This window comes from Carassius auratus, chromosome 41 (genome assembly GCF_003368295.1).
Source record: "Carassius auratus strain Wakin chromosome 41, ASM336829v1, whole genome shotgun sequence".
Classification (NCBI taxonomy): Eukaryota; Metazoa; Chordata; class Actinopteri; order Cypriniformes; family Cyprinidae; genus Carassius; species Carassius auratus.
In genome coordinates, this window is record NC_039283.1 from 12426120 (window position 1) to 12443199 (window position 17080).

Below are 17080 nucleotides of genomic sequence, written 5' to 3' on the forward strand. Positions count from 1 at the left end.
TTAGGGCCACAAAAGCGTTTGTTTATGTTGTTGCCGCTGAAACCGTCTATATGCTTTTTGTATTGCTTGTAATTGGAATGGAATAAACATCCATTGAGTATTTTAACATATATATTTTTTTGTGTGTTAAATTAAAAACCCAAAACTAAAAATAAAAATAAAAATAAATTGAAGTCTCTTTTTTCTCTATCTCTTGGGAACTGCCATATTCATAACTATGAATGTGTAGCAGCACATGTCCGCACAATATCATAGGAATTCTAAATGTGTTTAAAATATTTTATAATAAAAAATACAAATAATTGATTCTAGGTTTTTCATGGCAGTGATTCAATGAACTGAAAGAGAAAAAAAGTGTGGATAGTGTATAAATAGCTGAATATGAGCTAGCAGTATTATTATATTTTTTTTCAGAAATGTTAACGATAAGGTATTTTCCTTATTAACATTTATCTGAATGGGTGGAGTTTCTAATGAACTTTATTAGAAAGGTCCTGCTTATTGGACAGTGACAGCCTAACCCCTCCTATTCTGTTTCCTCACGATGCTTTTTCATAAACAAACTCTAGCACACACACTCTCACACACGCAAATCCAAACACAGTTGCACATTCATGGTCTTGCATGTCTGGACAGAATGATCAATAAGGAGTCACAATCTTCAGACCACCTTACAACATCCTCACGAAGAGGGGTAAGCAAATAAACATTTTATTACTAAATTAATAATGGCAGTATTGTTGTGACAGAAATGTATGTGTTTTGCATTTGATATTCGCTTTCTTTTTAGATCATGTAAGATCAGATCATAGAACAAATGTGGCTTAGATCAATTAAGCATTTAATTGATTAATTGATTGATATGATGTCTTTGAAATCTGCTATGTCTCTACAAAAGAGCAGTTTTTGGTATACATAAATACAACAAACATAAATATATATGTATGTATTAATGCAATTGCATGGCACGGTGTTTTGGATGACAGCACAGAAGTAGCATTAGATTGACTTTAAACAGATACTGCATGTCTTTGAGTTCAAAGAACCACTTTCTTTAATCAAATTAGAAACTGAAACAATAATATGGCTTAGTGTAAGAGGCTCCAGGATTATATGAGTATATACTTCTATAGGTACAAAACGGAGCATGCTCCTGACTTTTTACAGAAGATTTTTACATAACATAACACACTTGACAGTGTGCCTATGGCCTTGACAGCGTTTGAAAGAGTTTCCTAAATCTCAAAACATGGTAAAAGTAAATATTAGATGCACGATTGTTTGATTTCTGAGTTCTTTAAATCATTACTACATTGTTTTCTAAAGTAATTATGTAATACATTATATATAATAATATTAATATTTTTCCTGTAAAACATTAGTATTAGTAGTATTCAATTTTATCTTCTGTTATAAAAGTGTGTTCAGCTATTAGTTCAATGAGAATCAAGCTTCACAGTGAGATGGAAATTTGATTTATTCATTTTTATTTATTTATTTATTTTTGTCTGTAGGTGAGGATGGCAAAAATTGCAATAGCTTTGGCTGCTGCATTTATGCTGGCAAGCATAGCAGTCATCATTTCAATAGCAGTTATACAAACTCATAAGAAGACTTATATATCCAGTGGATTAAAGGTAAAACATTATAATTTGAGCATATGTGATACAAGGTGGAGCCTATTAAACTGATCAATTAATTGGGTTCCCTTCAGTGTGTGTATTATTAACTGATTGATTCTGGTTATTTAATATTATACAATATTATTTATTAAAAATGTATACAGTATATGAGGAACGTTTGTATTTTTTGCTTATGTAACATTTCTATTCTGTTTTGAAAAACAAACATCACATGTCACAAACATGGGCCCTTATTCATTTACAGATGAGTACAATGTGGTAAAAGATTAAGATATGATTTATGGATTATGATTTTTCATTATGCTTCATTCAGTTTCCTTTTAGTTTTAGTGAAAACAAATTCTTAAAAAAAAAAAAAAAACTGAACCAAAACCTTTCTCACCAGAAACCTGTTTTTCTACACACAAAACATCTTTCAATGGTTAATCACCATTGATGGAGTTATTTAATTCCATACAATGCTGCATCCTTAACCTTAAGAAGATCCTTCTGATGACTCATAACATCAGTCCTTGAATATTTTCCAAATGGAAGAATGTGCTTTTGTTTATTTCTTCCAAAATAGCTCAAGGTGCTTAGACAAGTCTATCCTTGAATGCTTCACTCAATCATGATTTAGACCATGGGAAATTGCTATTCACCAGTACATTTTGCAAAGAGTGCAAATGAATAAGCTCTTTATTGCTTTACAAGGTCTTCAGAATTTGGTCTTAACGTGGTTACTGTAACACTCTTTCTTCACTTCATTTCTGTTGCTCTCTCTCTCTCTCTCTCTCTCTCTCTCTAGTATGGTATTGTTTTGGATGCAGGCTCCTCCAGGACCACCGTGTATCTCTATGAGTGGCCTGCCGAAAAGGAAAACAACACAGGGGTTGTGAGGGAGAACACTAAGTGCCAGGTTGAAGGTTAGAAGAGTTATGATATATATAAATTAAAAAATAATTAGGACAAATCCCACTTTGTTTAAATTCTTTCACAAAATTATACTTAACATGAAAAGCTTAAAACTTTTAAATAAATCATATGTCAGTATGATGAGGACTTGACCTTTTCATCACTATTTAATGCATGATACAATTCAATGCAGGTTGATGGTCAACATTATCTGAAAACACCTCTTTCACTGATCATTATTTGAAAGAGAAAAAGTGCTTTTCATATATAATAGATGAATAGCTGAAATTGTTTATCTTAGTGTAGTTCTTTACTACTCGTTTTACTAGTTCTTTACTACTCTTTTAACATATACAGTGATACAATAATAAAGCAAAAAAAAAATATATACATATATATATATATATATATATATATATATATATATATATATATATATATGTACACTATGTATTACAGAAAGTAATGTAATGATAAATATCTTTTCAAGGCCCTGGAATTTCAGATCTCGGTAAAAATGAGGATCAGGACAAAAAGACATGGAAAAGTTTTAAAAATTGCATGGCAAAAATAACAGAGGCCATTCCTTCCCATCGGCTTAATACGACCTCAGTCTTCCTCGGTGCAACAGCAGGGATGAGGCTTCTACGGTAAGATTTATTTTAACATTTTTTTCTATGTTCTTACCTCTATATTTCAATATATTTATGTATCAGTAGAGACATTTACTTTGATACTGAGAGCTCAGGGGATCATACAGTGTTAGACAATAGAGTACAATAAAAAAATAACAATGTTTGATCAAAGAAAAATGTTCTTATACACATTTGCAGAGTGTTAAAATTATATCCAGAGTTTTTCAATTATGGTGTTATTTCTTAAATAACAAACAATGTTAAATCAATCAACAAATAAAATTTATAAATATATTTGCCACAAAGTTAACTTGACGCTGACACATTGCATGCCATATCTTTGCAATATCCTTTTTACACAGCATGAAAGATGAAGAGAAATCCAACGCTATCTTGAAAGACATAAAGAATTACCTTAGCTCTCTTCCTTTAAATTTCCAAAATGCTTCCATAATCTCTGGACAAGAAGAAGGTCTTTATGGCTGGATCACAGTCAACTACCTGAAGGGGAACTTCCTAGAGGTCAGTTCATGTGCAGTTTATTGTGCAGAGACGATCTTTTAATTCTTTGATATAGAACAGAATTGTTTTATCTCAAAGGTACAATGAGTGTTTTAGGGTACTGCAGTCATTTTATGACACAATATTGAATTTAAACCAGAAGTAGGGAAAACTGATCTTAATTGAGCTTTTAAAATATTTAACTTTAGTTTTTTTTTTTTTTTATAGAAAAATCTTTGGAATGCCTGGGTACATCCTCATGGAGCTAAGACAGTTGGCTCATTGGACTTGGGTGGAGGCTCCACTCAGATCGCCTTTGCCACTTCTAAAGATGCTAAAGGTGAAAATATCATTAAGGTTTCACTCTATGGCTATGAATACAACATCTATACACACAGTTTCCTCTGCTATGGGAAAGATGAAGCTGAGAAGAGAGTTTTGGCCAAACTTTCAAAGGTAGAGTATACTTATGTCATTGTCAAGTGAATTTCTGAATTAATACTTGTTAAATAAAATATACAGGTGCATCTCAATAAATTAGAATGTTGTGGAAAAGTTAATTTATTTCAGTAATTCAACTGAAGTTGTGAAACTCATGTATTAAATAAATTCAGTGCACACAGACTGAAGTAGTTTAAGTCTTTGGTTATTTTAATTGTGATGATTTTGGCTCACATTTAATGAAAACCCACCAATCTCAACAAATTAGAATATGGTGACATGCCAATCAGCTAATCAACTCAAAACACCTGCAAAGGATTCCTGAACCTTCAAACTGGTCTTTCAGTTTGGTTCACTAAGGCTACACAATCACGGGGAAGACTTCTGATTTGACCGTTGTCCAGAAGACAATCATTGAACCCCTTAAATAAGCGGGTAATCCACAAACATCCATTGCCAAAGCAGCTGGCTGCTGACAGAGTGCTGTATCCAAGCATTTTAACAAAAAGTTGAGTGAAAGGAAAAAAGTGTGGAAGAAAAAGATGAAAGAGAAAACTCTTATGAGGATTGTCAAGCAAAATCAATTCAAGAATTTGAGTGAACTTCAGAAGGAATGGATGAGGCTGGGGTCAAGGCATCAAGAGCCACCACACATTCTGTGATGATTTGGGGTGCAATGTCATCCGCTGGTGTTGGTCCATTCTGTTTTTTTGAAAACTAAAGTCGCTGCCCCCATTTACAAAATTTTTTTGTAGCACTTCATGTTTCCATCTGCTGACCAGATTTTTGAAGATGCTAATTTCATTTTCCAGCAAGATTTGGTACCTGTCCACACTGCCAAAAGAACCAAAAGTTGGTTAAATGACCATGGTGTTGGTGTGCTTTACTGGTCAGCAAACTCACCCGACCTGAACCCCATAGAGAACCTATAAGGTATTGTCAGTAGGAAAATTATAAAACAAGAGACCAAAAAGTGCAGATGAGCTGAAGGCCACTGTCAAAGAAACCTGGGCTTCCATACCACCTCAGCAGTGCCACAAAATTAGCACCTCCATGCCACGCAGAACTGAGGCAGTAATTAAAGCAAAATGAATCCCTACTAAATACTGAGTGTATGTGCAGTAAATTAACATACTTTCCAGTATGTTAATTTACTACATAAACTACATAAACATCACAGGCTAATACACAGTCCCTAAATTGTGATTTTCAAATGTGCCAACAAAAACTGTTTTGATCCAATCTTCAGTAACAGGATAGTAAGGAGTGCACAATAGCCGCGTTTCCAATGTCAAGCTTAAACTGGGCGTGCTAGTGCATGCCAGGGCCAGTCGCGTTTCCACTGTCACTTCCGGGGGTGGATCGTGCCTCGTCAGGGCTTCCTCAGGACCAACGGCCAGGGTTTTTTGACCCGACGAAAACCTTGGGCCAAAGCGAGCCAGCCGGGGCAAGAGGAGTGGTTCTGAACAAAGGCGGAGTTTCTCCGCTTCTGGAGATCGTCAGCCGTGGATCACTTCAGAAAGCTAACAGCTATAACACCAGCATTAAAACTTTTAAAAATAAGTTAAGTTCAAAACTTACTTTCAGTCATCAGCAAATGTTTGAAATAACTTGATCAGATGTTGATTATAATCACTAAACAAGGCAGAAATATTTATAAGCGATGAAAAAGACATTAAAACGTTAAAGTTACCAAAGTAAACATGATAAATGCAACCACTTGGAGAAATCAGACGTCAGCTTCTTATTCTCTATCACAATCATGAATTTATTTAGTCAAGTCAAGTCACCTTTATTTATATAGCGCTTTAAACAAAATACATTGTGTTAAAAGCAACTGAACAACATTCATTAGGAAAACAGTGTGTCAGACCTGGTCTCCGCTGTCTTTCAGAGATGTAGAGGTCCTTTCTAGGTGCCGATCCACCATCTGGTCTGGATACGTACTGGATCTGGGTTACTGCAGTAACCCTCTGATCTGGATACAGATTGGATCTGGTGGCTATGGTTACCTCGGAATAAGAGAGAAACAGATTAAAATTAGCGCAGATGCCATTTTTCTAATGATGTAGCAAATACATCAGGTGTTATGGGAAGTGTTCCCGGTTCCGGTTTACCTAATTAATGCAGCCTAAAAATCCTTTAACGGATTTGGATATTTAAAGCTTATTAGTATGTTATGTGTAAGCCAGGTTAAAGAGATGAGTCTTTAATCTAGGTTGAAACTGCAAGAGTGTGTCTGCCTCCCGAACAATGTTAGGTAGGTTATTCCAGAGTTTAGGCACCAAATAGGCAAAGGATCTGCCGCCCGCAGTTGATTTTGATATTCTAGGTATTATCAAATTGCCTGAGTTTTGAGAACGTAGCGGACGTAGAGGATTATAATGTAAAAGGAGCTCACTCATATACTGAGGTGCTAAACCATTCAGGGCTTTATAAGTAATAAGCAATATTTTAAAATCTAAGCAATGTTTGATAGGGAGCCAGTGCAGTGTTGACAGGACCGGCCTAATATGGTCATACTTCCTGGTTCTAGTAAGAACTCTTGCTGCTGTATTTTGGACTAGCTGTAGTTTGTTTACGAAGCGTGAAGAACAACCACCCGATAAAGCATTACAATAATCTAACATTGAGGTCATAAATGCCTGGATTAACATTTCTGCATTTGACATTGTGAGCATAGGCCGTAATTTAGATATATTTTTGAGATGGAAAAATGCAGTTTTACAAATGCTAGAAATGTGGCTTTCTAAGGAAAGATTGCAATCAAATAGCACACCTAGGTTCCTAACTGATGACGAAGAATTGACAGAGCAGCCATCAAGTCTTAGACAGTGTTCTAAGTTATTACATGCAGGGTTTTTAGGTGGAAAAATGCAGTTTTACAAATGCTAGAAATGTGGCTTTCTAAGGAAAGATTGCAATCAAATACCACACCTAGGTTCCTAACTGATGACGAAGAATTGACAGAGCAGCCATCAAGTCTTAGACAGTGTTCTAAGTTATTACATGCAGGGTTTTTAGGTCCTATAATTAACACCTCTGTTTAATTTAGCAGTAAGAAATTACTCGTCATCCAGTTTTTAATATCGACTATGCATTCCATTAGTTTTTCAAATTGGTATGTTTCACCAGGCCGCGAACAAATATAGACCTGAGTATCATCAGCATAACAGTGAAAGATAACACCATGTTTCCTGATGATATCTCCCAAGGGTAACATATAGAGCATGAATAGTAGCGTCCCTAGTATTGAGCCTTGAGGTACTCCATACTGCACTTGTGATCGACATGATACCTCTTCATTCACTGCTACGAATTGATGGCGGTCATATAAGTACGATTCAAACCATGCTAATGCACTTCCATTAATGCCAACAAAGTGTTCAAGTCTATGCAAAAGAATGCTGTGTGTCAAACGCAGCACTTAGATTCAATAGAACTAATAGAGAGATACAACCACGATCAGATGATAAGAGCAGGTCATTTGTAACTCTAAGGAAAGCAGTCTCAGTACTATTATACGGTCTAAATCCTGATTGGAAATCCTCACATATACCATTTTTCTCTAAGAAGGAATATAATTGTGAGGGTACCACCTTTTTTAGTATCTTGGACAGAAAAAGGAGATTCGAGTTTGGTCTATAATTAACTAGTTCTTTTGGGGTCAAGTTATGGTATTTTGATTAGAGGCTTAATAACAGCCAGTTGGACATATCCTAATGACAATGAGAAATTAATAATAGTCAGAAGTGTATCTATGACTTCTGGAAGCACATCTTTTAGGAGCTTAGATGGTACAGGGTCTAACATACATGCTGTTGGTTTAGATGATTTAACAAGTTTATACAAATCTTCCTCTCCTATAGTAGAGAATGAGTGGAACTGTCCCTCAGGGGGTCTATAGTGCACTGTCTGATGCGATACTGTGGCTGACGGCTGAATGGTTATAATTTTATCTCTAGTAGTATCGATTTTAGAAGTAAAGTAGTTCATAAAGTCATTACTGCTGTGATGTTGGGAAGTGTCAACACTTGTTGAGGCTTTATTTTTCATTAATTTAGCCACTGTACTGATTAAATACCTCGGGTTATGTTTGTTTTCTTCTTAAAGAGAAGAAAAGTAATCGGATCTAGCAGTTTTAATTCTTTTTTGTAGGATAGGTTACTTTCCCACCAAGCAATACGAAATACCTCTAGTTTTCTTTTCCTGTCATAAAAATATGTTTTTTTGCTCTGGAACTTTTATAAAAATATAGAGAGTCAGCGCTGCGGATCATTTCAGAAAGCTATAACACCTGTCATGATTCTGCCCTCGTGTCCTTGATTTTTCCTAGTCTTGAGGCAGGATCATGACAGACCCGTGTTTTGTGTACAAGCACATGGCCTTGCCTTTGGGCCATGTGCTTGTGTTGTCTCGTTCCCTTGCCCCGCCCCCCTTGTTAACCTAGTCGTGTCTTGATTGTCCCATCTGTGCCACCTGTCGTGTCTTGATTGTTCCCCCTATTTAGATCTCCTAGTGTGCTCTGTCTTGCGTCGGTTCATTGTGATTTGTGTACCTCATATGTGTTCATCATTCGTGATTGTACCTTGTCCTTGAAACTCCTCGAAGTCTTTTGTCCTGCAGTGAGTGTTTGTTAGTAGTTAGTGTTCAGTCTTTGTTTACCTTGTTTATTGTGTTTTGTAGAATTATTTAGTGTTTACCCTAGCCCTTGTTTTCCCCCTCGTGGGTTTTTGTTTTCCCCTTTTTTGTGAATAAACCCCTTGTTTTGTGATTCCCTGTCTGCACTTGAGTTCCTCCCTGCCAAGATCCTGACAGAATGAACCGACCACCAAGGAACTCAGCAGACAGGAGGCAATTCTGGTTATCATCAGCCAGCAAGCGGGATGGTTATGAGGGCTCTCGCCTAGTGGTGTTCCGGGGGACCAGGGGAGGTCGCTCCGGAGCAAGTGGTCGAGAGGAGGAGCCACAGAGGTCCCCCCCACCTACCCAGCTGCCAGCAATCCCAGAGGGTCGTGTCCTGGCCGTGGCAACCCTGGGGGATCAGGCAAGCCCCTCCCAGAGTCCTGAGGTGCCCTCCACAGCCAGCAGTCTCCCCATGAAACGAGGGAGACGGTTTTCATGGGAGTCAACTTCTGAGTCTTCGGCGTCCGAGACTGCCCTGCCCGAGACCAAACTCCCCCAACCCGCCTCTGACCCAGCCGTAGCCTCTGCACCGCGCCCGAGGAGGAAGAGGAGGAAGAAGGGGCCTGCCGGTCCTGTGACCCTGTCTCCCCCCGAGCCAGCAGCGGTGAGCGTGCCCGAGCCAGCAGCGGTGAGCGTGCCCGAGCCAGCAGCGGTGAGCGTGCCCGAGCCAGCAGCGGAGAGCGCTGGCGTGCTCGAGCCAGCAGCGGTGAGCGTGCCCGAGCCAGCAGCGGAGAGCGCTGGCGTGCCCGAGCCAGCGGCGGTGGGCGTGCCCGAGCCAGCGGCGGTGAACGTGCCCGAGCCAGCAGCGGTGAGCGCTGGCGTGCCCGAGGCGGCAAAGAAGAAAGCCGTATTCAAGTCGGCAGTCGTGAGAGCGGAGGAGAGAGCCGCGGCCGACTCTGCAGCAAAGACTCTTGTACAGTCGGTCTCATCTCATAAGGAGATGCCAATTGTCCTAGCTGCTAAAGCCTTTTCTGATTATTTGTCCCATCTTGTCCAAATTTTAGAAATCCCCGTCAGTCCTGTCTTGTCCCCTGACCCTGTCCCCAGAAGTCCCAAGTGTCCAGCCGTTGTCTCGCCGTGTCCTGTTGATGTGGCCCCGTGTCCAGCTGATATTGCCCCGTGTCCTGTAGATGTAGCCCCGTGTCCAGTGAATGTTGCCCCGTGTCCCGTAGATGTCCCGTGTCCTGTTGTCCCCCCGTGTCCAGTAGATGTTGCCCCGTGTCCCGTGGATGTCCCGTGTCCAGTAGATGTTGTCGTCCCGTGTCCAGTAGATGTTATCCCCCCGTGTCCAGCTGTCGTCTCCCCGCGTCCCGTAAGTCTTGCCCCGCGTCCCGTAAGTGTTGCCCCGCGTCCCTTGTCTGCTCCTATCATGTCCCCTGTCAGTTGTCCCGAGACCCCTCCCCGCCCCTCACCACCCAGAGCTGCCCGTACCCCCCGTCGTCAGCCTTCGTCCTGTCCTCCTAAGATTCCTGCACCACCCACCCACCCTGGTCTGTCCCCCATGAACTTTGTGGTCCCGCCTCCTCCCCTTCCCTGTTTGTTTTTTTTGATTTGTCACCCTAACCCTGCCGTCGTGTATTCATGTCTGCCTTTGTTATTATTTGTCATGTCTTGTTGGTTTGTGTCGGTGTCCCAGTCCGTCATGTCAGTCATGTCTCGTGTTTGATGTTCCCTTGAGGAGCGTCTGGAAGCCGCTCCTTAAGGGAGGGGTTCTGTCATGATTCTGCCCTCATGTCCTTGATTTTTCCTAGTCTTGAGGCAGGATCATGACAGACCCGTGTTTTGTGTACAAGCACATGGCCTTGCCTTTGGGCCATGTGCTTGTGTTGTCTCGTTCCCTTGCCCCGCCCCCCTTGTTAACCTAGTCGTGTCTTGATTGTCCCATCTGTGCCACCTGTCGTGTCTTGATTGTTCCCCCTATTTAGATCTCCTAGTGTGCTCTGTCTTGCGTCGGTTCATTGTGATTTGTGTACCTCATATGTGTTCATCATTCGTGATTGTACCTTGTCCTTGAAACTCCTCGAAGTCTTTTGTCCTGCAGTGAGTGTTTGTTAGTAGTTAGTGTTCAGTCTTTGTTTACCTTGTTTATTGTGTTTTGTAGAATTATTTAGTGTTTACCCTAGCCCTTGTTTTCCCCCTCGTGGGTTTTTGTTTTCCCCTTTTTTGTGAATAAACCCCTTGTTTTGTGATTCCCTGTCTGCACTTGAGTTCCTCCCTGCCAAGATCCTGACAACACCAGCATTAAAAATAACATTTAAAACCTTTTTTAAATAAGTTGAGCTCAAAACTTACTTTCAGTCAGCAGTGAGTGTTTGAAATAATTTGATCCAATGTGGATTATAATCACCATACAAGGCAGAAATATTTATAAACGATGCAAAAGACTGTGCACGCTATGCATTAACATTACCATAGTAAACATGGTAAATATGACCCCTTAAAGAAATCAGTCGTCAGTTTCTTATTCTCTATCACAATCATGTATTTATTTAGTAACTTATATTAGCTATATGATATTATCTATATAATAATGGTTTTTGTCCGGGGCTTTTTATAAAAATAGAGATATCATCAATCATTCTAAATGTGATTTATAGGCAACAAATAAACATAAACAGACTTGACTGATTGAGCAGGCTATTTTCATAACGCTTAAGCATTAAAAATAAATAAATAAAATAGAAATAAATGTATTTCTGTGTGACAAATTTTGAGTCATGATAAATTAATTCATTATGATCAATGTATCACGTATTCTATAGTAAAACAAAGATGCTTTTGTATTTAAATATTTAACAAAGCATGCAAACAAACGGCCACTTTTATCATATTCGTTTTGTGATCGTGCTAGTTCCAGTGATTTATTTCATAGTTTTCTGATAACTTCTCTTTGTCTGTGAAATGATGAGGTTGCATGACGTTGTTCCTGAAATGCATGTAAAGGGCGTGTTTTAGTGAAGCGCAACAGTGCTTTAAGACCGACAGAGGAAACGCTGCACTATTCTGGCCTCGTGCTACTGGCTCGAAGCTATTAGCCCCGCCTGGCCCATTTTAAGCCCTGGCTTGCACTGGCCCGACAGTGGAAACATGGCTAATTAAGGGGAAATCCAAAATGTAGAACAAAGAAACACAGGAGAAAAGCAAATACGTCCAGTAACATTGATGTAACACCTAGAAAAGATAGGACAAAGAACTGAGAGACACAGGAAGTATATATACACTAGAACAAATGAGGGAGCTAAATGAGATAAGTGATGAACAGGGCACAGGTGAATGACATGATTAATAAAACAGACTGGCAATAATTAAGTTTAACAGTAGTTGTCTAAAACGCTTTTTTCTTTCTTTCCAGGAATCCACCAACTGGGCTTATGTGAAGCAGCCCTGTTATCCTTTTGGCTACAATATCTCCATGCTTGTAGAGGATGTTTTTGGCAGTGAATGCACAAAAAATGATCTTCCAACTAAATATAGTCCAAAGCAAATTATTACTTTCTTTGGACAAAGTAATCCTGAACAGTGCGAAGTCTTGATCAAGAGTATATTTGACCTGAAGTCATGCCAGGGAGCTGAAAACTGTTCCTTTGATGGAGTTTATCAACCACCGCTCAGTGGAGACTTTATGGTATGCATTTCTTTTTAGTTAAGCTAAGGGGTCATATGATGCTGCTAAAAAGAACATTATTTGGTGTATTTGGTGTAATGCAATGTGTTTTTGCAGTTTAAGGTTCAAAAACACATTATTTTTCAAATAATTGTTTCTCCTCTATGCCCTGCTTTTCTGAAAATCGTAATTTTACAAAGCTCATCATTCTGAAAAGCAAGGTGTACTCTGATTGGCCAGCTATCCAGTGCATTGTGTTTGGCCAAATTCCTCAACTGTGTGATGGAAATGTTACGCCCCTTACCATATTGTGATGCTATATCCTGGTGCGACAAGACAAAAACAATAAAACCCAATATAAACAAGGCATTTGTTGCATCCAGTGGGGACATAATTACTGATACTGTTTTTTTTATGCGTTGCATATCACGCTGCATCGCACACATCTGAATATTTGGGTTTAACTATTCCGGAACAGGTTTGTAAATACAACTTAACCACTGATTTCTATTTGTGTCCTCTTTTGGAAGCAACAGCGAGAATAAAAGTTAAGCCTTTTTCTTTACATGAACATTTGGGCAGCATTATGAAATTCTTCAAACATCGTGACATAGACATGTGGGGGCATGTTAGAATGAGCCATTTTAGGTAGGCGTGGCTGACTCTTAACTTTTATAAAGTCTTTGCAACTTTTCAGATCTTGTTTACACACCAAGAGCTTGTAATACTCCAGAGAGAAAGGAAAAAATTTAAATCGCATCATATGACCCCTTTAAGTTTAGGTATGAGGAAGGATTAAGGGATCAAAAATATGGTCATGCAAAATAAGATATTAATATGCGCTTTATAAGTACTAGTAAACAGCCAACATACTAATAATATGCGTGCTAGTAAGCAACTAATTAATAGTGAGAATTGGTCCTTAAAATAAAGTTACCAAAATAGTTTACCCAAAAATGAAAATTGTTTTAATTTACTCAACCTCATATCATTCCAAACATGGATTTGTAATGTAAAAGAAGGGCATTTGACTAATTGCACTAAATTCCAAGTATTTGATTAGGCTTATGCAGGGTTCTACTGGACTGCTTGGGCTCTTAAAGTGGAGGGATCAAAAAGTATGGAGACATTCAATACGAACATGAAGCTGTTATGCAAAAAGGACTGGAAAACTGTGAGTACTGGCCAACTGCATAACCATTATTAGCAGAAAAAAATACAGATTGGGAGGAATGAATCTTTGTAATAGAGTTACAACGGATTTGTAAAATCAGTAAACCTACATTTAATGTCCCCCGAACCCCCTTTAGCTCAAGACATCCATCAAAGACGCAAAAGACAAGCATCTGAAGTCCTACTGCTACTCTGCAAATTATGTGCACAGCATTCTTGCACATGGTTATAAGTTCAACACAGACAACTGGAAGAATCTCAGTTTTCAGAAAGAGGTACATTCAATTTTATGTTTAGCATGTCTCATGAGATTACAAGGAGTTACATTTAAGTCAAGTCACCTTTATTTATATAGCACTTTAAACAAAAAAAGATTGTGTCAAAGCAACTGAACAACATTAATTAAGAAAACAGTGTTTTAATAATGCAAAATGACAGTTAAAGGCAGTTCATCATTGAATTCAGTGATGGCATCATCTCAGTTCAGTTTAAATAGTATCTGTGCAATCATTTGCAATTAAGTCAACGATATCGCTGTAAATAAAGTGACCCCAACTAAGCAAGCCAGAGGTGACAGCGGCAAGGAACCAAAACTCCATCGGTGACAGAATGGAGAAAAAACCTTGGGAGAAACCAGGATCATTTGGGGGCCAGTTCTCCTCGAACGTAGCGGACATGGAGGATTATAATTTCACAAGAGCTCATTCAGATACTGAGGTGCTAAACCATTCTTAGCTTTATAAGTAATAAGCAAGATTTAAAAATCTATAAAATGTTTCGATAGGGAGATGTTGACAGGACCTGGCTAATATAGTCATACTTCCTGGTCCTAGTAAGAACACTAGCTGCTGCATTTTGGACTAGCTGGGGTTTGTTTAGCAAACGTGCAGAACAACCACCCAATAAAACATTACAATAATCTAACCTTGAGGTCATAAATGCATGGATTAACATTACATTGAGAGCATAGGCTGTAATATAGATATGGAAAAATGCAGTTTTACAACTGCTAGGAACGTGGCTTTCGAAGCAAAGATTGCTATCAAATATCACACCTAGGTTCCTAACTTATGACGAAGAATTGACAGAGCAGCCAATAAGTCTTAGACAGCATTCTAGGTTATTACATGCAGAGTTTTTAGGTCCTATAATTAACACCTCTCTTTTTTCAGAATTTAGCAGTAAGAAATTACTCGTCATTCAATTTTTCATTTTGAGTATGCATTCCGACTATGCATTACTAGGCATTTAGTCTGACCATTCACAATTTCTAGCAGAGATAAAAAGTATTTTACAGTTTATTTGGTTTACAAAACAAGTCATCTTATTACAAAGAAAGTCAATCCTGTTTTTACCAGGTATATATAAAAACAGGATAATTTATGTGGTTGGCAGTTTTAGTCATTAATATTATATATCGATTAATATCAAGCTGCATTCAAATCTTTTCATATGCCAACATTTTCCACACATCAATTTGTTTTCTTCCTTTTAGTTCTGATAAATTAAAACTGCTTCATGAACAAAGGAAAAGAGTGAACTTTCCGATTATGAAATTGAAGCATATTCAATGAATATTCTCTGCTCAATACAATAGAATACAATGGAAGTTTATGGACCAGTTCAATCTTTTTTATAGCCACAAAGTTAAATAATTGCTTATGTGTCTATGCATTACACTTTCTGAACATACATACAGTACATACATACAGTACATATTACAACATTGCCACGATAACATTTTACAAAATACCCCAAAACTCATAAATGGATAATAAATTTTACAAATAATTAAAAAGAAATGGCAAGTCAATTGAATTAAACATGAATATACATGGCACATCATTACACATCATTAACCGTGATTACACTTTTTTTTAATATACTGTATATGTGTATGATGAATCAGGAATTTTCTTTTAAATGCCTTTTTCAAAGTACATGCATTTCTGAGCACTTGATTTCTAAGGAATTTATATCAAATCTTGCATGTATTAAAGTATGTATACTTAACATAGTAGTATAGTATAGTCTTAACATAAAGTATTAGTGTAATATCTAATATCTGCTAATGATATTCTCTCTATCCCAAATTCTGCAGTGAACTGGACCCCATCATATGTCTCTTTGTGTTTCATAGGTAAATGATACCAGTATAGCCTGGTCCCTGGGCTACATGCTTGCACTTTCCAACATGATCCCAGCTGAAGGAAAAATCCTCAAGCTACCCATAAACAACGTCCTCTTCACCGGACTTCTCCTCTTGTTCTCTGCTCTGACTATTATCACCTTCACATACCTCGTCATTGCGCTTGTGCACTTTTGTTATTAAGGTTTTTTTTTTTTTTTTTTTGTGCTGAATTCCCATCTATACTGCACTGTGTTCTCATCTGTAGGTCCAGTGTCCCACTTAAGGCGGTTTTGCAAACCAGGAGAGATGATGATGCGTCAGTGCAGATATTCCTGCTAGTGAAAATTTTTAATTTTAGAACCTGAAGGTCATGAGGGTCAAGTGGTGCTAAGGTTACAAAGAAGACACCTGATGTGAACACCAAATGTATTTAAAACTTGTATTTAATGCCATTCTATCAAAAAACGGGAGTGTACAGGTCCAGGAATACAGTAGCAATGTATTATAATGTGGATTTGATTGAAAACACTGAAGACAAAGGAAAGATTTTTGCTTACATACAGTAAAAAGTATCTACTAGGTCATGACAATGTTTTGGTTGTGTATTGTATCAAATGTTTGTCTCATTCAATTGCATCATCCATTATGTATCTTACACATATATTTCTGCATGTGCTCTCCAGCACACATTGTCTTTAAATGAAATATGTCATAGTACTAAATAAATGTTATGATTGTTAATGACAGTGCAGTGGAGACTGGTGTTTATGTATTTCAACTGATGATCTAAGAATTTGGCATTTAATGCTATAATTAAAGTAATGAAAATGAATTCTAAGGACACATTATACATTATAAAGTCAGGTCACCTATTTTTATATAGCCTTGTATACAATGCAGATTGTGTCAAAGTAGCTTTTCATTGTCAAACTGGAAACATATGTTTCAATAATGCAAACAACATTCAATTATGCCCTAAAGCAAATCTAAAAAAGAGGACAAAAGTAATCATGTTGAAATTAGTTCATCATTGATTCAGTAATGTCATCATCCAGATCAGTTCAGTTTTCATCCAATGGTGTCTGTGCAATCAAGTCAATAACATTGCCAAATATTAAGTTTCCACAAGGCAAAGGTAACAGTGGCAAGGAACCCAAACTCCATCAGGGACAGAAATGGAGAAAAAATAAAAATAAATAAATACAAAAATATCGGGAGAAATCAGAGTCATCTATAAAACAAATAGTTGCTCACAAATTCGGCATTATTACTACTGATATTATTATTATTCCCAACATTAGAGAAAAAAAAGAAAGAAAAATGTAAAATAAATGTAATAATGTACAGTAGTAAAAACATTGTACTTTGCACT

At 37.8% G+C, this 17080-nt stretch overlaps 1 protein-coding gene across 1 annotated transcript; it reads left to right on the forward strand.

Annotated features, from left to right (window-relative positions):
* The first annotated feature begins 593 nt into the window (after positions 1 to 593).
* On the forward strand, positions 594 to 16421 carry LOC113060097 (ectonucleoside triphosphate diphosphohydrolase 3-like). The gene is made up of 10 exons (XM_026228925.1): positions 594 to 694; positions 1515 to 1637; positions 2431 to 2548; positions 3028 to 3187; positions 3535 to 3694; positions 3902 to 4129; positions 12153 to 12425; positions 13468 to 13578; positions 13715 to 13852; positions 15718 to 16421. Exons 1-10 carry the CDS (start codon positions 638 to 640, stop codon positions 15907 to 15909), a joined length of 1560 nt encoding a protein of 519 aa, XP_026084710.1. The 5' UTR covers positions 594 to 637; the 3' UTR covers positions 15910 to 16421.
* Positions 16422 to 17080: the final 659 nt, after the last annotated feature.

What these genes read in the sequence shown, in the direction of transcription:
- LOC113060097 (XM_026228925.1), top strand. Translation starts at nt 638, where the DNA reads ATGATCAATAAGGAGTCACAATCTTCAGACCACCTTACAACATCCTCA. An exon ending in CAACATCCTCACGAAGAGGG is followed by an intron (nt 695 to 1,514) that starts GTAAGCAAATAA and finishes TTTTGTCTGTAG; the next exon opens with GTGAGGATGGCAAAAATTGC. An exon ending in CGCTCAGTGGAGACTTTATG is followed by an intron (nt 12,426 to 13,467) that starts GTATGCATTTCT and finishes GTATTTGATTAG; the next exon opens with GCTTATGCAGGGTTCTACTG.